The following is a 21665-nucleotide window of genomic DNA, read 5'->3' as shown; positions in this document are numbered from 1 at the left end:
GTTTCCCTCCTAGGTTGTTGCAGGGACCAGAACGCTGCATGGCGTGTGTTACACAGCCCGCCACGCTGCGTGCATAGGGCCCCTGTGTGCGTAGGGCCCCCGTGCAGCTCCCGCCGAGAGACTGGTTAGTTTCATCCTTCTTCCAGAAGAGGTTGAGCCTGCGGGTGACCCTGTGAGTGAGCACACCCTCCCTGATGGGCCGCTGCAGGCTCGCCCTTCCCGCATTGCCCGCTGTGCCGAGCAGAGTGAATAATGGAAGACCCAGTTAGAGACAGCTCTGTCTACTTCTGCAGCTCAGTGACAGTCACTTCTCTTTGCCTAATTACAAAACCAAGACAACAAACTAGTTGTTTGAGACAAAAACTCTGCTTTGGAGGCTCTAGGTAGGACCCCCTTTTCATGCACAAGGGAGCAGCTTTCTAGCTGAGTTTTGTTTTTGTTTTTGTTGTTTTGTTTTTCTTTTTGTGTGTGAGGCGGAGTCTAGCTGTCGCCCAGGCTGGAGTGCAGTGGCTGGATCTCAGCTCTCCGCAAACTCCGCCTCCCAGGTTCAAGCAATTCTCTGCCTCAGCCTCCCGAGTAGCTGGCATTACAGGAGCCCGCCACCACACCTGGCTAATTTTTTGTGTTTTTAGTAGAGACGGGCTTTCACCATCTTGGCCAGGCTGGTCTTGAGTTCCTGACGTCAGGTGACCCGCCCACCTCAGATTCCCAAAATGCTGGGATTACAGGTGTGAGCCACCGCGCCTGGCCCTGGTTTTTAACCAGCCCTCATCCAGTATCCACTGGGTCTGTGTTAACCAGCATTAGAATAACGTACCTAAATTACTCCAGGCAGCAAGAGTTCCTACAGCTGGATAAGTCTGAGGGAAGGTGCTGGGTGGGGGTCCCGCGTGAACTGTCCCGTCTTCCTGGCCTGTTGAGAGAGGAAGATTTTCCCACCAGGGGCTGCTGCTGTTGAGCCGGCCTCCTGCTGTTCCGGGTAACACCTGTAAACCCAGCGTGTTTAAATTATGTAGTTACAAGGATAAAAATAACTGTGCTTCCTCATAGGCATTTAATATTTTTAAACTTTTTGCTGATATCCTCTTTTTTCTGATACACACACATATACACACACACATATGTATATATATATATAGGAAGAATCGTCTGATTTCCCTCATAGGCTGTTGCGGGGACCGGAGCGCTATATAAAGGGTTCCACAGACCCCTGTATAGGAGCTCACTACACTCCCCAGGCTAGGGAACAGTGGCTCTTCACAGGTGTGGTTATGGCACACTACAGCCTTGAACCTCGGGCTCAGATGATCCTCCCGCCTCAGCCTCCCAAATTAGCTGGGGCACAGGTGCATGGCAACATGCTTAGCTACGTATATTTTGCCTGCTGAGTTTTGATGGTGAAAACAACAAAAATTGAAAGAAAAACAGCAAGATGTTTGTTTAAAACCTGGAATTTGTAAACGTTCAAACGGAATAAATGTTCTTTTTACAGTATAATTAATGGATTTGCCTTACCACTCAAAGAAGAGCACAAGATTTTCTTATTGAAGGTGTTACTACCTTTGCACAAAGTGAAATCTCTGAGTGTCTACCATCCCCAGGTAAGGGGCAGTGGGGAACTGTAGGAACACCGCTGCTGGCATGTGATCAGGATTGAATACAAGATAGCGAATCCAGCCCTGACTGAGAGTGCTTTCTTCTTTATACGACTTTGGTAACAAACTTCTGGTGATAATTGAAAGAATAAGGGGATAAAGAGAGATTCCTTTGAAGAAATTCAGAAAAATCTCTGCAATACAGAATTTTTCAATTAGTTTTAAGCATAGAGAAAGGAGTAACTTTCTGAAAGGAGTCTAGAAGACTTCTGAGTGGAGTTTTTTGTAGTGTAATCTAAAATCTAAAATTCAGCACTTTTAAGAGAAAAGCCTATATAGGTCCATGGCCTATGAAAACTTTTTTTTTTTTTTTTTTTTTTTTTTTTTTTTGAGACGGAGTCTCGCTCTGTCGCCCAGGCTGGAGTGCGGTGGCGCAATCTCGGCTCACTGCAAGCTCCGCCTCCTGGATTCACGCCATTCTCCTGCCTCAGCCTCCCGTGTAGCTGGGACTACAGGCGCCCACCACCGCACCCGGCTAGTTTTTTGTATTTTTAGTAGAGACGGAGTTTCACCGTGTTAGCCAGGATGGTCTCGATCTCCTGACCTCTTGATCCGCCCGTCTTGGCCTCCCAAAGTGCTGGGATTATAGGCGTGAGCCACTGCACCCGGCGAAAACGTTTTTTAAAAAAATAAAGCTGCCTGTAATCCCAGCACTTTGGGAGGCTGAGGCAGGCAGATCACCTAAGGTTGGGAGTTCAAGACTGAGCCTGACCAACATGGAGAAACCCGTCTCTACTTCAAATACAAAACTAGCCGGGCGTCATGGCGTGTGCCTGTAATCCCAGCTACTCGGGAGGCTGAGGCAGGAGAATCGCTTGAACCCGGGCAGCGGAGGTTGCAGTGAGCTGAGATCGCGCCATTGTACTCCAGCCTGGGCAACAAGAGTGAAACTCCGTCTCAAAAATAAATAAATTAATAAAACTGTGAATTTTTAAAATTGTAGCAGTCTAAGTACAGCTGTACTGAAAAATTGGTCAGTAAGTGGTTAGTGGGCTGCATTTACCTAGATTTGATTTTCTTTCACTCTTTGGCTGCCGTCAGCGTCTTTCTTCACTTTCGGCGGTCACAGGGCCAGGCACTGAGCAGGCGCGCCCCAGCACGGGCGCAGGGTGCACAAGGCTCCTTTCTGCCAGGCCCTACTTTCAGAGCTTGTGGTAGGAGCTAAATGACAAAAGGAATATTCTTTAATTGATTCTTCCTAGGAAATATTTATTTTCTCTGACTGCTCTTAACTGATAATATCTTTGCATCCAGCCAGATTATCATATTAATTGTTGTACAAAAGAAATAGTTCAGAGATTTAAGATGGAACCAGATTTTAATTTGTTCTTCCCACTGTTAGGTGACTTGTTGATTGTAATCTCCACAAGGACCACAAGAAAATCCCGTCATACTGGATTGACTTAGTGGTAGTTAGACTAAGAAGACTGTTTCCTGATTTATTTTTCTTATTTTTATTTATCAACTTTCTGATCTATCACCAATTCATGGGCATTAGTGGTAATGCCCTTTAACATGAATGTTGAGCATTGCTCCTGGGGTCCCTCCCTGAAAGTCCCACTCAGAGCCTCCCGTGGGGCCTGCCAGGGGGTGGCACACCCTGGGGGCAGCATCATGATCACACGAGGGCTTTGTGGCTTTGTCTATCCTGTGGGTCCTTGTCTTGCTGTGGGAAGTTGTTGAACGACAATTCTAGAAGAAGCAGAGCAGCATTTCTATTTTGAAATGGTAACCCTCTTGCTCCTTTTACGTTGTAGCTGGCGTACTGTGTAGTGCAGTTTCTGGAAAAGGACAGCACCCTCACGGAACCGGTAAGTACTATCGCTGGTGCATCTTGTAAGATGTGTGTGTTTCGCTAAATGCAAATATTATGACATCCGCTTCACCAAATTGCTGTTGAGACTTTTTCATCTTAAATGGCAGTACTAATAAACAGGCTCATTTCGTTCATAGGTTATAGGTTTTCAAAGTATAGTCATTTTAATTGCAGGTTCCTTTATTACAGTGATTATTTTATGTGATGAGATTGCCGCCTTATCCTTCATCACACTTTACTCTTTCGCACGTAAAACACTTGAGCGGTCGTGGCCACTGAATTTTAGTGTGCAGTTCGGTAGTTTCACGTGTGCTTGGTTTGACAACATATTGAACTGATTATGATGAGAGGAATTATAATTAGGGTTTGAAATTCTTGTACTGAAGAGGCTTTACCGTCTTGAAAATACTTCCCAAGTTACACTGTAACTGTTTTATGATCATTGAATCACAAGTGAATGTTAGATTACTGCTGTTCTGTGTGTGGATTTGAATTTTTTTTCAGCCTCTGTCAGTTTGTCAGAGGATTTGTAATCTTGTTTATTAAAAGTAAAAGGCTGTCATAGCCAGGGTTAACAGACATGTCAGGTGCCAGTTTAAACATTTAAATACATTTTTGAAGCAACTTTATTGAGATATAATTCACATACCATGCAATTCACCCATTTAAAGAGTACAATTCAAAAATTTTTGATATGTTACATTTTGAATGTGTTTAAATAATGGTAAAATACATAAAACATAGAATTTGTCATTTTAACTGTGTTAAATGTACAATTCACCAGCGTTAATTACGTTCATAATGTTGCACAACCATCACCACTATTTCCAAAGCTTTGTCATTGTCCCAAACAGAAATTCTACCCGTTACACAGTAACTCCCCGTTCCCCTCCCTCTGGCCCCTGCTGACCTGTAATCTGCTTTATCTCTGAATTTGACTATTCTAGGTACTTTATATAAGGAGAATTATAGAATGCTTGTCCATTCACACCTGGCTTATTTCACTCAGCATAGTGTCTTCCAGGGTTCATCCTTGTGTTGCATGTCAGAACTTCATTCCTCATCGTGGTTGAATGCTGTTCTACTGTATGGATAGAACACATTGGGTTTATTTATTGTTTTTTCAGTGTACACTTGGGTTATTCCCACCTTTCAGCTATTGCGAATAATGCTGCTATTTGTATACTGGTGTACAGATATTTGCTATAGTCCCCATTTTCAATTCCTTTGGATATATATCCAGAAGTGGAATTGCTGAATCATATGGTAATTGTATGTTTAGCTGTGGCACAAACCACCATACTGTTTTCCACAGCGACTGCCCCGTTTTACATTCCCCGCAGCAATGCACAAGGGCTCCCGTCTCCCCGCATCCTCACCAACGCTTGCTGCTGCTGCTGCTGTTTTCTTTCTTTCTATCTATCTATCTATCTATCTATCTATCTATCTATCTATCTATTTATTTATTTATTTTGGGGGGAGAGAAAGTCTCACTCTGTCACCCAGGCTGGAGTGCAATGGTGCAATCTTGGCTCACTGCAACCTCTGCCTCCTGGGTTCAAGCGATTCTCCTATCTCAGTCTCCCGAGTAGCTGGGATTACAGGTGCCTGCCCCCACGCCCAGCTAATTTTTGCATTTTTAATAGAGACAGGGTTTCACCATGTTGGTCAGGCTGATCTCAAACTCCTGACCTCAAGTGATCCGCCCACATCAGCCTCCCAAAGTGCTGGGATAACAGGCATGAGCCACTGCACCCGACCTGTTGTTTTAATTATAGCCAGCCTAGTGGTGTGAAATAGTATCTTGTTGTGGTTTTGATTTGCAGTTCCCTAATGACTGATGATGTTAAGCATCTTTTCAGTGCTTATTGACCACAATCTGTGTACCTTCTTGGCCTGGGTGCGGTGACTCACTCCTATAGTCCCAACACTTTGGGAGGCTGAAGCGGGTGAATCACTTGAGCCCAAGAGTTGGAGACCAGCCTGGGCAATATGGCGAAACCCCACCTCTACAAAAAATACAAAAATTAGCCAGGCATGATGGTGTTTGCCTGGGCAACAGAGTGAAACCCTGTCTCCAAAAAAAAAAAAAAAAAAATTGTTTATCTTCTTTGCAGAAATGTCTATTTAAATCCATTGCCCATTTTTTAAATTGAGTTTTTTTTTTTTTTTTAATTATTTGAGTGTCAAAGTAAGGAATGTTAGGAGCCAATTCAGACATTTGAGTGCTCTTTTAAAAGTCACTGTTAGACTAGAAAAGGTAGATCTTGTCACTCCTGGGCCCTTTCTCTCTTTCCCATTTCTCTTGTGACATTGTAATTTTTATAGTGCAATTGCATGAGAAATTCTTGACATTGAATTTCTGAGTAAAACTGGCTTTTGGGCTCTGCTTTCTTCGAAGCTTTTAAATTCTATGTGTAGATTCCCTCCATTTCACCGTCAGAATTCAAGAAGAGCTCTTGTCCTATGACTGCAGAGGTAGCAGGGGCCACAGAGCCGCGAGCTGGGCCCGCCATGCCCTGCCAGGCCCTCGTGGAGGGTCACATCCCTGCATGCTCTCCCTCCGCCCCTAAATGCCTCCACCCCAGATTTGGGGACCTCCCAAGGAAATGTACCAAATCTCATCACACTTCAGCATCAAGCATAGTCAAGGCTTAGGGTGAAGAGGTGTTATTTTTATCCTCCTTAACTAACTGAAGACATGTTTAGGTAGGAAAAAGAAAAATGAACAGTGTTAATAAAACTCATTGGGGATTTTTTTTTTAACTGTATTTTCTCCAGTGGTTACATGCCTTAACTCTTCTGCCTATATTTGAGGTCTTCTCCAGACTGAAGGGTGAGAGGTTGTATTACTATTATTACTATTATTATTATTATTATTATTATTATTATTATTATTATTATTATTATTTTGAGACAGGATCTTGCTCTGTCACCCAGGCTGGAGTACAGTGGCTTGATCTTGGCTCACTGCAACCTCCACCTCCCGGGTTCAAGAGATTCTCCTGCCTCAGCCTCCCAAGTAGCTGGGACTACAGGCGCGCACCACCAGGCCTGGCTAATTTTCGTAGTTTTAGTAGAGATGGGGTTTCGCCATGCTGGCAAAGCTGGTCTCGAACTCCTGACCTCAGGTGATCCACGCACCGCAGCCTCCCAAAGTGCTGGGATTGCAGGCATGAGCCACTGCACCTGGCCAAGAGGTGGTATTATTCAGAGTTTTCTAGAGGGACAGAACTAATAGGATAGATTATATATAAAGGAGAGTTTATTAAGGAGTATTAACTCACATGATTACAAGGTCCTACGATAGGCCATCTGCAGGCTGAGGAGCAGGGAAGCCAGGCCTGTTCCAAAGCTGAGGAACTTGGAGTCTGATGTTCAAGGGCAGGAAGCATCCAGCACAGCAGAAAGATGTAGGCTGGGAGGCTAGGCCAGTCTAGTCTTTTCCCATTCTTCTGCCTGCTTTATATTCTGTCCTCTCTGGCAGCTTAGATGGTGCCCACCCACATTAGGGGTGGGTCTGCCTTTCCCAGCCCACTGACTCAAATGTTAATCTCCTTTTGCATCACCCTCACAGACACACCCAGTGCATCCTTCAATCCAATCAAGTTGACGCTGAGTATTAACTATCACAGAGATTTTACTGGAGAAAGTGATATGTAAAAAAAAAAAAAAAAAAAATTTCTCTCTCCCCTCCTCTCCCATGTTTTCCTATTCAAAAAAGAGAGTTGGGCACAGTGGCTCATGCCTCTAATCCCAGCACTTTGGGAGGCCAAGGCAGAAGGAGCCCTTGAGGCCAGGAGTTTGAGACCAGCCTGGGCAACATAGTGAGACATCCTCTCTACTGAAAAAATAATAACAATAATTAGCTGGGCATGGTGACACGTACCTGTGGTCCCAGCTACTCGAGAGGCCGAGCTGGAATAGTGGCTTGAGCCCAGGACGGGAGGTCAAGGCTGCTGTGAGCTATGAATGCACAAACTGCACTCCATCCTGAGTGACAGAGTAAGACCCTGTTTCAAATAACTAAGTAAATACAAATAGAAGGAAAAGAAAGATATGGAAGGAGAGATTTCTTGAAAGTCTGCAGTTTTCTTTCATGAATTTTCTTTGTGCGTATTTCTCATACTCCTGTAGTGGCTGAAGAATTCACCAAATGCCACATTGCGTTTACCACAGACAGAGGCTGCTCCCACCTAAGCCGCTGTCCCAGCATCTCTTCCCCCATCTACTGTCTGTCAGCCTGACCCTAATCCATCTCCAACGAGGGCTCAGTGAACGATCCCCACCCTATTCTCTCTTCCACCGAAAAGTAACACAAAAGCAGAGAACGTTTGTGAATGTTTTTAATTCCCGTGAATATAGTAAATAAAGTGAATATCATTTTGCAAGAGTGAGAGCTGTTAATTGCAGTCACGTCTAAAAGAGGGCAAGAGACCCGGTGCCGGCTTCAGTTGGGTCCTTCCAGCATAAATGTTACATGCAGGACTCTGACTTGGCACCAGCACAAAGAAGGTACAGATCCCACCAACCCAGGCCCCAGTGTTCCCACCCAGGGACATTTCACTGCTTAGTTTCCTGCTGTACAGATAATGTAATAGTACTGTCCCGGCTTTAGAAAAGCAGATTTAATTTCCTACATATTAAGAACCTTCAGACCCGCATGTCAGTAAATTCTCTCTTTTGAAATGCCTATTTTATGAAAACACAAAGGCCATTTTGTCTTACTTCAGCATTGAAAGCTTATTAATGATAAGATCAAAGTATAGGCTTTTGTGCAGGTGTGCATCTCTTGGTTGCACTAAGGACACCTGGTGTCCACGCCCATCTCACAGGCCTGCACCAAAGGGACTCCTGAAGCCATCAAATGTCCAGGCTCAGGAATGTTCAAAGTCAGATCCACTTAGAAGACTGAGATATGAAGGACACGTGTTGCCCCATTTGTAGTAAATACTGTAATTAGTGGTTTCATTTGCTGATTGTGCAATGCTGAAAAGCTTTCCGAGCACATGAAGCACTTTCTCTGTTGGAAGAACAGAAGCTCATCAGAGATTTTACAGAAGTAAAACTGTGTTCCATTTTCACCCACCTGCCTCTTCAGTCTCATCACGTTTTACTCCATGGCATAGTAGCAGCTCTCCTTTCTCCTTAGTCTACCAGGACAGGAAGGGGGCTCCCCAAGACTCAAGGCTGGGGCCACTGGCTCACCTGCCCTCTGCAGGGAACGGGCAGTCTTTGGTCTTCCAAAGGAAAACTCGGGGCCTCGTGCTGCACCCAGCAGCACACAGCCATTGTTGCCTCGGATTCGCATTCCCTAAGCAGACACCCTCCTCCACAGAGCGCGCCGCGCTGACACCGCAAAATAGCTGGTACCAATCACAGCTCGTTCCGAACAGCGTGAACAGGAAGGCCCGTGTATGAATCCCGTCCCAGAAATGATACCTTTTCCGGAGAAATGGAATAGCTAAATCGGTTGTGTTGTATAGTTCACAAATTAACATGTTTCTTCTAATAAAATTCCATTTGACAAATGAAGAGAAACAGATGTAGGAAGTGATTTGCCTCTGCTATATCCTTAAGAGTGATTCCAGTACACACGGGTGTGGTAGGAGGACAACAAATATTTATTCAATAGTTTTGAGGTAGGAGAACCATTAGATGATGCATTTTTAGAAATAATTCCCTTTCTTTTTGTTTTTTTGTTTTTTTGGTTTTTTGAGACAGAGTCTCGCTCTGTCGCCCAGGCTGGAGTGCAGTGGCGCAATCTCAGCTCACTGCAAGCTCCACCTCCCGGGTTCACGCCATTCTGGGACTACGGGCGCCCGCCACCACGCCCGGCTAATATTTTGCATTTTTTGTTTAGTAGAGATGGGGTTTCACCATGTTAGCCAAGATGGTCTCGATCTCTTGACCTTGTGATCCACCCGCCTCGGCCTCCGAAAGTGCTGGGATGACTGGCGTGAGCCACCGTGTCCGGCCAAAATAAGTCCTTTTAAAGACACTTGTATGGTAGAATTTTATGTCAGACTTCAAAACTAGCAGCACTTCCTTTTTTATTTTTATTTGGCTTTTTGGGGGTTTTTGTTTGTTAGAGTCTTGGAGTACAGTGGCACAGTCATGGCTCACTGCAGCCTCAACCTGCTGGGCTCAAGCGATCCTCCCACCTTAGCCTCTCGAGTAACTAGACCACAGGTGCCCATCACCACACCAGGCTAATTTTTAAATTTTGTGTAGAGACAAGACCTCACCACAGTGCCCAGGCCAGTGTCAGACTCCTGGGCTCAAGCATTCCTCCCACCTCGACCTCCCAAAGTCCTGAGATTATATGCGTGAGCCACCACCCCTAGCCTCCCTTCCTTTGTTTCGTGGATTTTGGAGTTTTATAAAGTGTAATATCATAAAAGATTATCTGGGAGCCCAAATGCCAAAGCATCAAAACAAAATTTTTCTAAATGGATGTTAAATGTCCACCTTTTTAAAAAATCACTGTAATGATTAAAAGGCTGGCCTGCTAAGCCATGAGTTGGTGTGACCTACTGAGCTGGAAATGACTAGTGAGTGAAAATGACCAGGCGGTCCCAGGGGCCAGCATTTGTGGCAGTTGCACAGCACAAGAGCCGTAGAAGCCCCACGATGTTGCTGTGACTGAGCCAAACAGCTGCTCTAACGTGCTGGACTGCACTTGTACGGCTTATGTGTGTGAGCGCATACATGCACTTCATATATAAATGCCTGTTTTGGCTTGTCGTACTTTTTTAGAACTAAGATGGCTACACTGTAAAAATATTATGAAATCTGCATGGATTCAAATTCAGTATTTTGTACTGGTATGATTGTGGTAAGACGTTTGGAGACTACAAGAACATGTAAAGAAAGAAAGGTTGCCCAGTGGAAATCCTTTCTAGCTGTCTGACTTGGCCAAGGAACATAAAACAGCCACTGTCCACAAGCTGGGAAACCACTGCAGTCCGACGGGCTGTGCCTGGCAGAGAGCTGGTGGCACAGACCCTCTGGGTGGTAACAGTCCTAGCTACCGCTGCCACTGCAGCCTGCTCACTGCAGGCCCAGCACTGCTCAAGCTGTTGCATCTGATGCCCACAGGTGTGAGCACAGAGGGCACAGTGTGCCCTGCCCGGGGTCCCATCACAGCACCTGCAGATGCAAGGTAAAAAGGTCAGCTTAGTTCACATCACTATTTTTGACATATTTTAACACAGTTGAAAACACTGTCTATGCATACAAAAGTATGTATGTCTGTGTATAAATACATATGGATGGTTGATAAATTTGAGAAAGAAATGGGTTGTGTACACGTGGCCAGCAGTTTCAGTACCGGCTGCTTCCACACTAAAATGTGCATATGAATTGATAATGCTCTGTGTTTTCTCCGTTGATCTTATTCTTTCTAAATTGCCCCAACTGCTATTTTGTTTTCTTTTTTTTAAAGAATGGACTCTTAACTGAAATGGTGTTTGATCAGAGGAAGTGGGTTATATAAATTAAAATTGTGTAATTTCTGAAGTATATAAAATTAAGCCAGGCAGGTGGTACGTGCCTGTGGTCCCAGCTACTCAGAGGCTGAAGCAGGAGGATCACTGGAGCCCAGGAGTTCAAATCCAGCCTGGACAACATGGTGTGACCCGTCTCTGAATAAAGTGATTGATCAGATAGTTAGATAACCAGACAGACTGATTTCTTAAGTATAGAAGATCACGTACAGTGGCTGAGTCACTGTTCCCTCTGTAAGGACGATACAGCATCTTCCTGTGTTGCCTTGCAGTGGGGCCACCTCGGTGAAAACCCAGACTTCTTCCCCTGCAGGTGTTGGGGCCTCATGGGCATCAGTCACTCCATGTGTCATTTCTTTTGTAGGTGGTGATGGCACTTCTCAAATACTGGCCAAAGACTCACAGTCCAAAAGAAGTAATGTTCTTAAATGAATTAGAAGAGATTTTAGATGTCATTGAACCATCAGAATTTGTGAAGATCATGGAGCCCCTCTTCCGGCAGTTGGCCAAATGCGTCTCCAGCCCACACTTCCAGGTATGTGGGGCTTGGGGAGACCTGATTAAATTGTTCCAGTGTTCATTTGGGAAAGGAAAATTTCCATGTGTAGCTGGCCCTGGTTTGCCTCTCATGCAATTTAAAGGTAAAATCCAAGTTTTTACTTGAATTATACTTCAAATACGATGCTGCAACTATGAATTCTACAGAATACCCTTGAGCGTCTTGTCCCCTCTGCCGCAGTACTTTTTCTCAATAAGAGCAATCATCTGGCTTCTCTGTAAAGCTGCCTTTGTCTTCATGTTCAGTGTGCTTCCAAGTTCATAAAACCTTCCTTTCCACACCTTAGCATCAATGTTGATAGACAACAGGTGGTCAGAGCCTCGGCTCTGAGATGCCCTTGCTGCTGAGGCACCTCGTTCCTGACATTGTGTAAATGTGTCTCCCTTTACCTTTCAAAACGGCTGACAGCTCTGACTTGTCACTGCCAGATTCCTGTGTGAGAGGACGACCTTGGTCAGAGCTACTTTCTACTTTCTTTTCCCAATTTCCTTAACCCTTCAAGCCAGCCTCAGCTTGTCACCTCTTTGGAAGGCCACCCCCACCCACCTTCCCGGCCTGCCTGCCTCTGTTGGGCATGCTAGCCACCTGTCCTTTTGCATCACTGAGCGGATATTTATTGTGCACTCATCATGAACAAGGTGAAGATAGGCACAAAATGAGCGCGACCTCCTGGTACCCAGGGAGCAGGCCACACAGTGGAAGACGTTGACTGTGTCACACCAGCACCTTACAGCCAAACGTGAAAGGCCAGGTGGCGTGTGCAGCAGGCTCTCGGAAACACATGGGCAGTTACCTTAGCACAAGTCTAAGCGGTTAGAAAAAGTCCACAAGAGTGAGGGGTCCTCCAAACTGAGCCTTTCAAGATGGTTTTGAAAAGAGGTCATTGAAACCAACAAAACTAAGACAAGAAGGCGAGTGATAGAGGAGTAAGAAGCTCTGGAGCGTGGGCAGCCGTAGTAAAGTGAGGTCAGGCCGAGTTGGGTTAAAGGAGGAAACTGCCGTGGTCTCTTCCATTACAAATATTCAGGTTATCTTCATTTTATAAATTTCAATGAGTTTTCGCATTAGGAACTAAGAAAGGAAAATGATGTTTTGGGTTTTTTGTTTGTTTTGTTTGTTTTCCATCAATCCTGGCCTACAGAGAAAATAATGTTTTTCAAGACTTGTGTGAGCACTTTGCACAAAGGAGCATGGTTTCCTAGAAACTGGAGAGACCAGCACCACAGAGCCCTGGTCGAAGTACAGGAGAGACTGCCAGTTGTGGGAAGTGTCCTGAAAACTTGAACTCCAGGCCGGGCGCGGTGGCTCAAGCCTGTAATCCCAGCACTTTGGGAGGCCGAGACGGGCGGATCACGAGGTCAGGAGATCGAGACCATTCTGGCTAACACGGTGAAACCCCGTCTCTACTAAAAACTACAAAAAACTAGCCGGGCGACGTGGCGGCGCCTGTGGTCCCAGCTACTCGGGAGGCTGAGGCAGGAGAATGGCGTGAACCCGGGAGGCAGAGCCTGCAGTGAGCTGAGATCCGGCCACTGCACTCCAGCCCGGGCGACAGAGCGAGACTCCGTCTCAAAAAAAAAAAAAAAAAAAGAAAGAAAACTTGAACTCCTTCCCTAGATGCAAAATTAGCTACCCATATAGGTAACGTCAGACTTCCAAGAGAAGACAGGGACGAGCGAACTCACAATGTGCTGTTTTGCATATAAGCATGTGACAGGACAAGGAGGAAGGGAAGTCCAGGTGGGGAAAGCAGAGCCAAGGTGGCCGTGCAGCTGCCAGGGGCTTGGGTGCCACTCCACATGTCACAGAAGCCTTCACGTCCCTGCCAAGAACAGAGCATGAGGGCTGCCAGGGTGGCCTGCCATGCCCCTGATGAGGGAGTTGAGCGCCAGGACCCCCTCGGACCTTCAGCTGCAGGCCCAGCGCCCCCACTCGCCCTCATCTGTGTCCCCCATGCACGCTTGCGCCCATCTTGGCTTCTGCTTCCTAGAGGACCTGATCAGCACAGAGTATATCCCAGAATCTTTTCCAGACACATATACATAAGGCCAACTCATTCTTAATTTTTTTTTTTTTTTGACAGAGTTTCACTCTGTTGCCCAAGCTAGACTGCAGTGGCACCATCTTGGCTCACTGCAAGCTCCGCCTCCCAGGTTCAAGTGATTCTTCGCCTCCCAAGTAGCTGGGATTGCAGGTGCCCACCACCACACCCAGCTAATTTTTGTATTTTTAGTAGAGACGGGGTTTCACAATATTGGCCAGGCTGATCTTGAACTCCCAACCTTGTGATCCACCCGCCTCGGCCTCCCAAAGTGCTGGGATTACAGGCGTGAGCGACCGCACCGGCTCATTCTTAACTTTTAGATGTTTTTTTCCCATCCAAAAAAAGTACTGGTTTTAAAACCTGGAAAAAGTTAAAGTTTAAACCATCAAGCATCTTAAGCTTCTGTTTTCTAAATCAGGCTTAAAATATTACCCCCACATATATTGGTGGGTGGTGGGTGGGTGGGTGGATGAATGGATGGATGGATGGTTTTATTTTTTGTTTGTTTTCTTTTGAGACCAAGTTTTGCTCTTGTTGCCCAAGCTAAGTGCAACGGCATTATCTCGGCTCACTGCAGCCTCCGCCTCCTAGATTGAAGTGATTCTTCTGTCTCAGCCTCCCGAGTAACTGGGACTACAGGTGCCCACCACCACACCTGGCTGATTTTTGTATTTTTAGTGGAGACGGGGTTTCACCATGTTGGCCAGGCTGGCCTTGAACTCCTGACCTCTAGTGATCCACCTGCCTCGGCCTCCCAAAGTGCTAGGATTACAGGCGTGAGCCACCGCACCCGGCCTAGATGGATGCTTTTTAAAGTACAAGGTATTGAACTCTTAAGTAAGAACTAGCCCAGGAGCTGTGCTACGATTGTGCCTTGTTTTGAATCCACACCTCACTCTCACGCGTGCCCTCCCCTCCCCCATGACTTGCCTCCCTGCTGTTCTGCGAAGTTCATTCCGGCTCACTGCCTCTGAGGAGTCGGCCCGGATTCCTGAGCCTGGCACAGGCTCACCCGCCGTTCTCTCAGCCTCCCTCCCGTACACACTGCACCGCAATCTCAGGATCTCTAAGCTGGAGGCTTCTGGCAGGAGAAATGTCAGCCCCACGCTGCTCAGAGCCTCCAAATGCTACTGCGAGTTGTGTGCAGATGGAGGTGGGGACAGTAGTAAGACAGGAGAAGCTCCTCTTCCCAGAGGCACTCGTGCCGTGGTGAGGACAGGCCAAGTGTCCTGGTGACTGCCGTGAACTCCCAGATCTGTGGAACATGCCCATGTGTGCTGGTTGACTATGGAGAGAAAAAGCAAATAGGGCAGGGTGTGAACAGTTGTTGAATCTGGGTGGAGGGAGGTGGGGGGCACTCATTATATTAGTCTTGCAGCTTTGTCTGTTTTTGAAAGTTTTAGTAATAAAAATGGGGGGCCGAGTGCAGTGGCTCATGCTTGTAGTCCCAGCACTTTGGGAGGCTAAGGCAGGCGGATCGCCTGAGGTCAGAAGTTCGAGACCAGCCTGGCCAACATGGTGAAACTATGTCTCTACTAAAAATACAAAAATTAGCCGGGCGTGATGGCGCATGCCTGTAGTCCCAGCCACTCAGGAGGCTGAGGTAGGAGAATCGCTTGAACCCAGGAGGCAGAGGTTGCAGTGAGTCGAGATGGCCCCATTCACTCCAGCCTGGGTGACAAAATGAAACTACATCTCAAAAAAAAAAAATTAAAAAACAGAAATGGATGGGCCAGGTATGGTAGCTCGTGCCTGTAATCCCAGCACTTTGGAAGGCCGAGGCAGGTGGATCACCTGAGCTCAGGAGTTCGAGACCAACCTGACCAACATGGCAAAACCCCGTCTCCACTAAAAATACAAAAAAATTAGCCGGGCATGGTGGCAGGCGCCTGTAATCCCAGCCACTTGGGAGGCTGAGGCAGGAGAATCGCTTGAACCCAGGAGGCAGAGGTTGCAGTGAGCCGAGATCATGCCATTGCACTCCAGCCTGGGTGACAAGAGCAAAAATCCGTCTCAAAAAAGAAAAGAAAAGAAAAATGGGGGAACCCCCCTCCATTGGCTTCCCATGAGTAAGGACAAGTGCCCTCAGGCCCCGTTCCCCTGCCCTCCTCTCGTTCATGCCCCCACTGCCCTCTGCAGTGGTCCTCAGCCAGCCCCGTGCTGACAACTCAGGACCTCTCCTCCCTCTGGTCCTTGCTCAGATGTCCCCTCATCCCCATTGAAGCCACCCCACCCCACGCACACCGCCGCTGTCTGTCCCCCTGCCCTGCTGCCCTTTGTGTGTGACTTATCGTTTCCAGTGAATTAATAATCATCCGTCACCTGTCTCCTCCCCTCTAGAATGTAAGCTCCATGGAGGCAAGGATTTCTGCCTTGCTTTGTCCAGTGCTGAACGCTCAGCAGAACACAGCGCACCCGCTCGACCTGACAGATGGGGGAGGCAGACGGATAGGTGGAGCAGCTTACTTTGAGTTGTCTCCTCAGCATCTAACCAGCGTCTAGCATAAACGTTTACTGAATAAGTGGAGAAATATGTGACAATGTTCTTGATTGCTTGATGCACAGAAATTATCTGCCTCTTTGTTGAAGGCTCTTCAGGGTTTCAGGTCACAGTCTAGAATATTTTGAATTTATAGAAATAATCATAATTTTCTGGTCCAAGGTAGTTCATTACCCGGCTCACGGGTTGAATAGCAAGGACAGCTGCCCAATGTCTCAGGCACAACCTCCAGCAAGCCATCCACTTGTGTCTTTCAGGTGGCAGAGCGAGCTCTCTATTACTGGAATAATGAATACATCATGAGTTTAATCAGTGACAACGCAGCGAAGATTCTGCCCATCATGTTTCCTTCCTTGTACCGCAACTCGAAGACCCATTGGAACAAGTAAGAAAGAACTGGCTGCCGTCTTTTCCAGTCATTGTAAAATGCGGCACGTTCTACTGCTCCTTCAGTTAGAATAAATACCAGAATTTTAAATACCCGTTAAGAAACAAGAATGTCAATTGTTTTGTGGACTTAGAAATTAAGTAGCAGCGTGGGTAGTTTCTATGGCCTTTGATTTGACCACCTCACCTTCGTTCCTAGCCAGTATAGAGGCACATTGGTTTGCAGCCACCTCCCAGTGACAGCAGCTTCTAGGCCTCTTCCTGAGCACCCCGCAGAAGCTGAAGGTCTCTGCGGAGCTTATGGAGCTCAGCCCCAGCAGGGGCACAGTGGCCGCCGAACTCTCGGGGTGTCTCTTGAGCTCTGCGGACATGCACCCTGGAGGAGCCCCTGTGTGAGACCCAGGAACCACCCCACAGTGGTCACTCCCTGGAGAAGAAGAGGGAAGCCAGGTGATCTGAACACAGCCGCATTGCCCCAGGAGCAAAAAGCATTTCCTCCTACTCCGCTCCTTCGTCTTTTGACTTAAAGAGGATGAATAAATCTGTTTACTGAGCAATAGTCTTCTGAGACTTTAAAAGGAAACTCTTGATACGGGTGCCACATTATTTATTTATTTTTCTTTTTAAAATTTTGTATTTTATTTATTTTTAGACAGGGTCTTGCTCTGTCCCCCCAGCTGGAGTGTAGTGTCACAATCATGGCTCACTTCAGCCTAGACCTCCTGGGCTCAAGCAAACCCCCTGCCTCAGGGTCCCGAGTGGCTGGGACTGCAGGCGCCCGCCGCCACCCCGGCTCATTCTTGTATTGTTTGTAGAGATGGGGTTTTGCCATGTTACCCAGGCTGGTCTCGAACTCCTGGGCTCAAGTGATCCACCCACCTCAGCTTCTCAAAGTGCTGGGACGACGTGAGCCACTGCACCGAGGCCATCTTATTTATTAATATGGTATCATCTAATACTCCTGTTATTTAAAGAAATATGAGTATCTGAGTTTTTCTTTCCCACCTTCTTTCATCTCTTTCCATTGTACATTGTAATTGTAACTCAGAACTTAAAGAAGAGCAGCCCTCCTCTCTTAGTTTACGGGTGAGGAAGGTGAGACTTGGAGGGCATTCGCAGCCCAGTCTGCGGTCACAAAGCTGGTGAGCGGCACTCTGGCCCAGTGCGATCTCCTAACTCCCAGTGTCTGTTGGGGCAGCCCTCCTGCTGTGCTGCACAGTCACCCTACTGCTGGCGGACTAGCCCTCTCCCATGCACCCTCTCTGCTTGTCCGCTCGAGGCTGCCAGTGGCACTGCCTCCTTCCCAGAATTCTGCAGGGCAGCAGCCAGACAGGTGTTAGCCCTGGAGCTCCGAGCCAGACCCCCAAGCAAGGGTCCAGCCAGTCCACTTGCATCAAGTCCTCTGAGGGTTGCCGCCCAGGAATTGAACAAAGAAGGGCAGGCAGATCAGAGTGAGGATGACTTTGGTTCACATTCCTGCCTTCCTCCTGACCAGCTACCCAGGGAAGTTAGCTCTCACCCGATCTTTCTCAGCCGGAAAAACTGAGACAGTAAAGTGCTTTGCCGTGCAACAATCTTCATTTGGTTGTGAGGATTACGATACAGTTAATATGCATAAAGTACCTGGCTTATGATAGGCACTGAGGAAGCATTTGCTGTCACTTAGTGGCTGTAGGGCCAGCAGCCGTGCAGACAGCAGTGGAAGCAGCAGCCAAGACCCTCGTGGCCATAGCGTGGTGGTTGTAGTTTTTAGTACAGCACATCCACCCTCAACAGCCTGTTCTTTGTAGCATTAATTTGTTTATTTATTTATTTTTGAGATGGAGTCTTGCTCCGTCGCTGCCCAGGCTGGAGTGCAGTGGCACTATCTCAGCTCACTGTAGCCTTTGCCTCCCAGGTTCAAGTGATTCTCCTGCCTCAGCCTCCCAAGTAGCTGAGACTACAGACACGAGCCACCACTCCTGGCTAATTTTTGCATTTGTAGTAGAGACGAGGTTTCACCACGTTGGCCAGGCCGGTCTTGAGCTCCTGACCTCAAGTGATCCACCACCCTCAGCCTCCCACAGTGCTGGGACTACAGGCATGAGCCACTGCGCCTGGCTTGCACTGATTTTTTTTTTAATTGAGTGCAACAATGACAACAAAAGCCCCTGGAGCGTCACCACGTTTCTTGTGTGTAATTTAGTATGGTATGAAAGTCAGCACAATTCATAACTGACTTTCAATCCCTGCCCATTGCAAAGAAAAAAATGTTCTTTTAAGTGTTTTCTAAGTATGATTTGCGTTTTATTAAAAAGTGGATTAAGAAGTAATTATGATTTGAGGGTTAGGTTTTTTGGTATTTGTTTTTTAGCTACTGGCAGTTGTTGCTCACAATCCTATGGGCCGAGCAGGCTCTGCTGTGCAGGCTTTCGCTGGTGTCTACTGGGGGATCGGGGCTCTTATGTGGCTGCAGTCCGATGGCAGCTAGGACTAGAGTCACCTAGAGGCTCAGCTGGGACAGTTTGGCCTCTTTCCCTCTCCATGTGTGTCAGAGCCTGAGAACTAAGCATTGATTAAGCTGTTTTATGCTAATTTTATTTTCTCTTTCAAAGCTCTGTGTTGGCATTATTAAAATTAATTTTTCTGTCCTCGGAATAAGGTGAAAAGAAACTGACATTTATAGGAAATAAAGTATTGCCATTATTATCCTCTTTATAATTTTGTCTTCATTATATTTGTTCAGGTTTTAATGTTTTTAATTTAGTTTCTGAGCAAAGTGGCTTTTGGCTACTCTCAGCTGGAGACAGTAAGTGGAGTGGCCTCCGTGGCTGTGTGAGAGCCACTCTGAAGAAAGTCTCCGGATGTGTGGCTGACTGTCAGAAAATGAATAACTCGGAATGAGCAGGCCTTGCATTTTAGAGCTTGGGAAACCTGTGCAATGTGGGACTGTTGGAACATGGAGCAGCCTGAGTGTGGAGAGGCGAGGGCGCAGCAGGAACACGTGCTCCCAGGCTCACCATGCGGTTTTCTTTATAGGACAATACACGGCTTGATATACAACGCTCTGAAGCTCTTCATGGAGATGAACCAAAAGCTATTTGATGACTGTACACAACAGTTCAAAGCAGAGAAACTAAAGTGAGTTGTTCCTTTCACAAATTACTGTTTCCAGGATTTTTTTCTTAATCCTAAGTAAACCTTTTCCACTGTTTTGTCCTAAAACGTTATTCTTCACTCGAAAGCAAAACCAGGCCTCTCATACTTGGCGAGCAAATTAAAACTGTGTTATGATAACGTATTTTGAAAGAACAGGTGTTTAAAGTTAGCAGTTCTCCCCCCTTGTATTGCCAGATTAATCATCTTTGCAATAAGTGCTTATGTAGGCAAGAATTTAACATTCAGAATTTTTTCTTTTCTTGGCTATATTGGGCTTAAAGGCTATAATGTGTAGTCCATTTTCATGTTTATAAGGCAGGGATTTGAATTATATCCTGTGAGGTTTATACAAGAGAGCAGGAATCTTCGTTTCAATGTAGCTTTATTCTGATTTAATTAACTCAATAATGTGGGCGTTCTCTGGAATCTAGTCTGTCCTTTGCACAGTCAGGGTCCTGCCCTCATGTCTTTGAGCCCACATGTGTCCAGGGATGATCTAAGTGGCAAAGTACTTCGTCCCTAGGCTGTGCAAGTGATAATGTGATTAAATAGTTGTTGGAGGTCTTCTTCCAAGTTGAGTATGGACTATTGGCAGATTTTATTTTTTGCTTGTCACTTAAAACTGGCTAAGGTAGATAAGCTTTGCACGAATGTAATTCAAAATACACTGTGTATATATGTGTGCGTGTACATGTGTATATATATGTATGAAACAACTGCCATTTGGTCATTCCTTAGACAAATATGTGAATATTTACCTATACACCAGGCCCTGTTTTAGATTCTGGCAATATAGCAATGAATAAAACCCACAAAAATCCTTGCCCTTTTGGGGTTTATATTCTGGGTAGTGTGGGGGGAAGAAAAATGCAGAATACACCAAAGCGAACCATAGAGCATGAGAGATGACAGGTCAGTCAGGAAAGGGGCGGGGAGACAGGCCAGCCATTCCTCTAGAGCTGCCCGCTGCGTGGTCCGTCCTCATCTCAGCGCTCAGTGCAGTTTGCAGGTAGGACGCACACAAGCAGCAGGGCCTTCTGATGGCGGATCCTCCTCTCATGGAATCCCACAGCTTTCCCAACAGGACCTTAAAGGTTGTGTAGTACATTTTCTGGGTAAAAAGCTTGGATCCTGGCCGGGCACAGAGGCTCACGCCTGTAATCCCAGCACTTTGGGAGGTCATGGCAGGTGGATCATTTGAGGTCAGGAGTTCAAGACCAGCCTGGCCAACATGGTGAAACCCCTTCTCTACTAAAACTACGAAAAATAGCCGGTCGGTTGTGGCATGCGCCTGTAATCCCAGCTACTCAGGAGGCTGAGGCAGAAGAATTGCTTGAGCCTGGGAGGTGGAGGTTGTAGTGAGCCGAGATCGCGCTACTACACTCCAGTCTGGGCGACAGACTAAGGCCCTGTCCCAAAAAAAAAAAAAAAAAGAAAGAAAGAAAAAACTTGGATCCGAGTTAAGTGATTGACTGAAAGTCACGTGCCTCTCGCAGTCGAGTCAGTCAACAACCCAGGTCTCCTGGCTCTTAAGACGTTTCCTTTTTAATATTGTAGGAATGGGAATACTGGCTCCTCTGACACTGGTCGCTTTACACTGTCCTGCAGTCTCGTTTCTTCAATGGATATATGAGCTTCTTATCAAATTATATAGGTCCCATGAAGAAACAACTGACCAGGGGAAGGGCAAGGATGGAGACTTAAGACTTACTTAGATTAGATTTCTTTTAAGAATTCCAATTCTTGGTCATGTTAAATGTTCTGATATTTTCTCATGTTTACATCTCGGTTCATTCCTCATGCTGTGCTGAGCACTGTGCAGTGTGGGGAGACGGAGCGGAGGGGCTGCGGGAGGAGCCGCTGGCTGTGCCCAACGTGCCTGTGCCTTCGCCCCTTCAGTGTGTTCTTGTGTCTGATTCATCTCTAACACAGATGACATTTTACTGTTTTTCAGAGAGAAGCTAAAAATGAAAGAACGGGAAGAAGCATGGGTTAAAATAGAAAATCTAGCCAAAGCCAATCCCCAGGTACTAAAAAAGAGTAACATGAAAACGCCTA

General features: G+C 46.5%; 1 protein-coding gene across 5 annotated transcripts in view; it reads left to right on the top strand.

Annotated features, from left to right (window-relative positions):
• Positions 1 to 21665, top strand: part of PPP2R5C (protein phosphatase 2 regulatory subunit B'gamma) — a 45859-nt gene that overhangs the window by 8224 nt on the left and 15970 nt on the right. For 4 of the 5 annotated variants that reach the window (XM_026455285.1, XM_026455283.1, XM_026455284.1 and 1 more), the window contains exons 5-10: positions 1493 to 1601; positions 3413 to 3466; positions 11344 to 11514; positions 16340 to 16467; positions 19488 to 19589; positions 21562 to 21634. In XM_026455285.1, coding sequence (XP_026311070.1) covers positions 1493 to 1601; positions 3413 to 3466; positions 11344 to 11514; positions 16340 to 16467; positions 19488 to 19589; positions 21562 to 21634 — 637 coding nt within the window. The remainder of the gene's footprint in view (positions 1 to 1492; positions 1602 to 3412; positions 3467 to 11343; positions 11515 to 16339; positions 16468 to 19487; positions 19590 to 21561; positions 21635 to 21665) is intronic. The other variant, XM_026455286.1, reaches the window with a different exon arrangement.

Source organism: Piliocolobus tephrosceles, chromosome 6 (genome assembly GCF_002776525.5).
Source record: "Piliocolobus tephrosceles isolate RC106 chromosome 6, ASM277652v3, whole genome shotgun sequence".
Classification (NCBI taxonomy): Eukaryota; Metazoa; Chordata; class Mammalia; order Primates; family Cercopithecidae; genus Piliocolobus; species Piliocolobus tephrosceles.
This window is presented reverse-complemented; position numbering and strand designations above follow the sequence as displayed.